Source organism: Chrysochloris asiatica, unplaced genomic scaffold (genome assembly GCF_000296735.1).
Source record: "Chrysochloris asiatica unplaced genomic scaffold, ChrAsi1.0 scaffold00145, whole genome shotgun sequence".
NCBI classification, from domain to species: domain Eukaryota; kingdom Metazoa; phylum Chordata; class Mammalia; order Afrosoricida; family Chrysochloridae; genus Chrysochloris; species Chrysochloris asiatica.
In genome coordinates this window covers 6,025,548-6,028,162 of record NW_006408663.1, presented here as the reverse complement: position 1 = coordinate 6,028,162, position 2,615 = coordinate 6,025,548, and the positions used below count along the sequence as shown (strand labels likewise).

At 31.8% G+C, this 2,615-nt stretch overlaps 1 protein-coding gene across 2 annotated transcripts in view; it reads left to right on the top strand.

The window, feature by feature from the left end:
- Nucleotides 1–2,615, top strand: part of EDIL3 (EGF-like repeats and discoidin I-like domains 3) — a 637,932-nt gene that overhangs the window by 590,774 nt on the left and 44,543 nt on the right. For both annotated transcript variants that reach the window (XM_006870603.1, XM_006870604.1), the window contains one exon: nt 250–405. In XM_006870603.1, the coding sequence (XP_006870665.1) occupies nt 250–405 (156 nt within the window). The remainder of the gene's footprint in view (nt 1–249; nt 406–2,615) is intronic.

Sequence of the window (2,615 nt, the reverse complement as noted above, 5' to 3'; positions counted from 1 at the left end):
AATTGGTGAACTGAAGTTACTTTCATCTTCTGTTAAAATGGTCAAAATGGTTGTTCAAAGAACAACCCAGTGGCAATAACAAAATTATAAGCCAATAATATACTCAGTTATCAGTTTCAAAATCAAGTAGATTTTTGTTTACTTTAGCATGTGTTCTTAATCCTATGAGTTCTAGGGACTTGCAAATTACGATAAACTCTATTTTTTAATTTAAATTTTGTCTTTTTTTTTTTTTTTTTTTCCTTTTAGGTAGATCTTCTTGTTCCTACAAAAGTGACTGGCATTATCACACAAGGAGCTAAAGATTTTGGTCATGTTCAGTTCGTAGGTTCCTACAAATTAGCTTACAGCAATGATGGTGAACATTGGACTGTATACCAGGATGAAAAGCAAAGAAAAGATAAGGTAAGTCATCCATATGGTTTGTAAAGTATATAGTAGAGATCAAATTATACCAAAATTTGATTAAACAAACTGCTTGCTCATTCATCTGCACTAAGAATAATGACTAACTATAAGGAGCTCTGGTAGTGTAGTGGTTACGAATTGGGCTGCGAACCACAAGGACAGCAGTTCGAAACTACCAGCTGTTCCGCAGGAGAAAGATGAGGCATTCTGCTCCCGTAAAGATTTACAGCCTCAGAAACCCTGTACAGGGTCGCTATGAGTCAGAACTGACTCCATGGCACGTAACAACAACAACAACATACTATAAAATACACACTAAATAAAAAAGCTTCAAAGAATAGCACTGTAAAGGAGCTTGTTCTCAAATATAGAAATTATTTTACTTGTAATATATTCCATATTACCAACTATCTAATATCCAACTATGTAAGATTGAGCTTTTATTTTATAACCTTAATAGAAACTTGAACAGTGAATCATAAACACATGTAAAAATAGTATTGTTTGTACAGAGACCAATATTATTTTTATTATCAAAAGTTTTTAAAAGTGTTCTTTGCAAAATGCTTCAAAGTTAACACAAGTATTTTGAAACATTTAACATTGCCTTGATTATTTTGATAATTAAGGATTTTACATACAGTTAAATTTAGGACTATAATACCAGTTCATCACAGTTTTAAAAAAGAAAAAAAGAACAGGATGTTACTCTGTTTCGTTTCCTTGATTTTATTTTAATTTATAGATTTAATTAATATTCTTTGGCCTGTATAATCTGTTTTAATTATATGAAAGCTCTTTTTTTTTTTTTTTAAAGTTTATTCCATTTTGAATTTTCTTTCCTGGTTTGTACTAGTCTCAATTTCTGTTAAACCTCTGGAGAGAAATAACTCAAGGTAATATAAATGACTAATTTGGATCAGATGTTAACATTATGTCCTCAATTGGATCGATTAAATTGAGTTATTTGTTGCTTAGACTCTTCATGCAAATAAATTCTTTCTGAAGACACTAATAGAAACAATATCTTAGTTGACAGAATTTTAGAAAAATTAATAAACCTTATTATATAGTATGGCACTGTAGGTTAAGTATTGGACTGTTAACCACAACATCTGAGGCTCAAACCCACCAGCTGCTTCTTAGACCCTATACCATATCACTATGAATTGGAACTCACTCAATGGTACTTAACAACAATATATAAAGGATTTTTTAAATTAATAAAGCTTCTTTAAATTTTACTCTATCCTTTCATTTTATTCTGGTATTGTTATCATATTATGAACCCATGCAGAGGTTGGCAATCTCTTTCTTCAGGTATTCAAGACAGAGAATTTATCAATTTTCCCAGAAAGACTGACCCTAGAGTGGCTATTTAAGCGGTCAACAGAGTCTGGTTCAGTTGACATAAAATTCATTTTAGGAAAGACATATTTTAAGATTAGGATTATATGTTTTAACCTCTCAGAACCCCCATATAAGACCTGAGGGTACACCCATTCAACATCTCAAAATAGACACAATACATTTGAACATCCAGAAATCGGTGTATTTTATAGCGTAATAGTCTAATTGTTGTTGTTGTTGCTAAGTGCCCTGGAGTCAATTTCATATCATAGACACCTGTATAGGGTTTCTAGGGAGTGGATGTTTGAGTTTGAACTGCCGACTTTGCGGTTTAAACTGACCTTGAGGTCCAGTGCCTTACCCCACATCGCCACACCAGAACTGTAAGTCTAATTAAGAGCATTTATTCTTTCCTGGTGTGATAATGTATGATAAGTACTGAACTGCTAACCACATTTTGGCAATTCAAACCCACCAATAACTCCTCAGAAACCCTATACTGAGTAGCTATCAATCAGAACTGACTTGAGGCATTTACCAACAATTCTTTCCTAAAACAATAGATTTTTTAAAATCCATGTTTTATAATCAGTGGCATCGTACATTCAGTGATTATGGGGTATTTTGTAAGACTGACTTTGAATATTCAATTAGCTATTGACATTGTCACATTTTGTGAATAACAATTTTTGTTTATCTTTTCACCTTTTAAATGAGGCACTCTGCTGCTTAGAGAGTGCAAATACATTACAATAGATGACCTTTTTAATTTTATAAAGTTTATAAATTATGAATCTCTTGATGTTAATGTCAAGTCAAATTAAGTATTTCATCTGTTAACTATATGAATAGTCAAT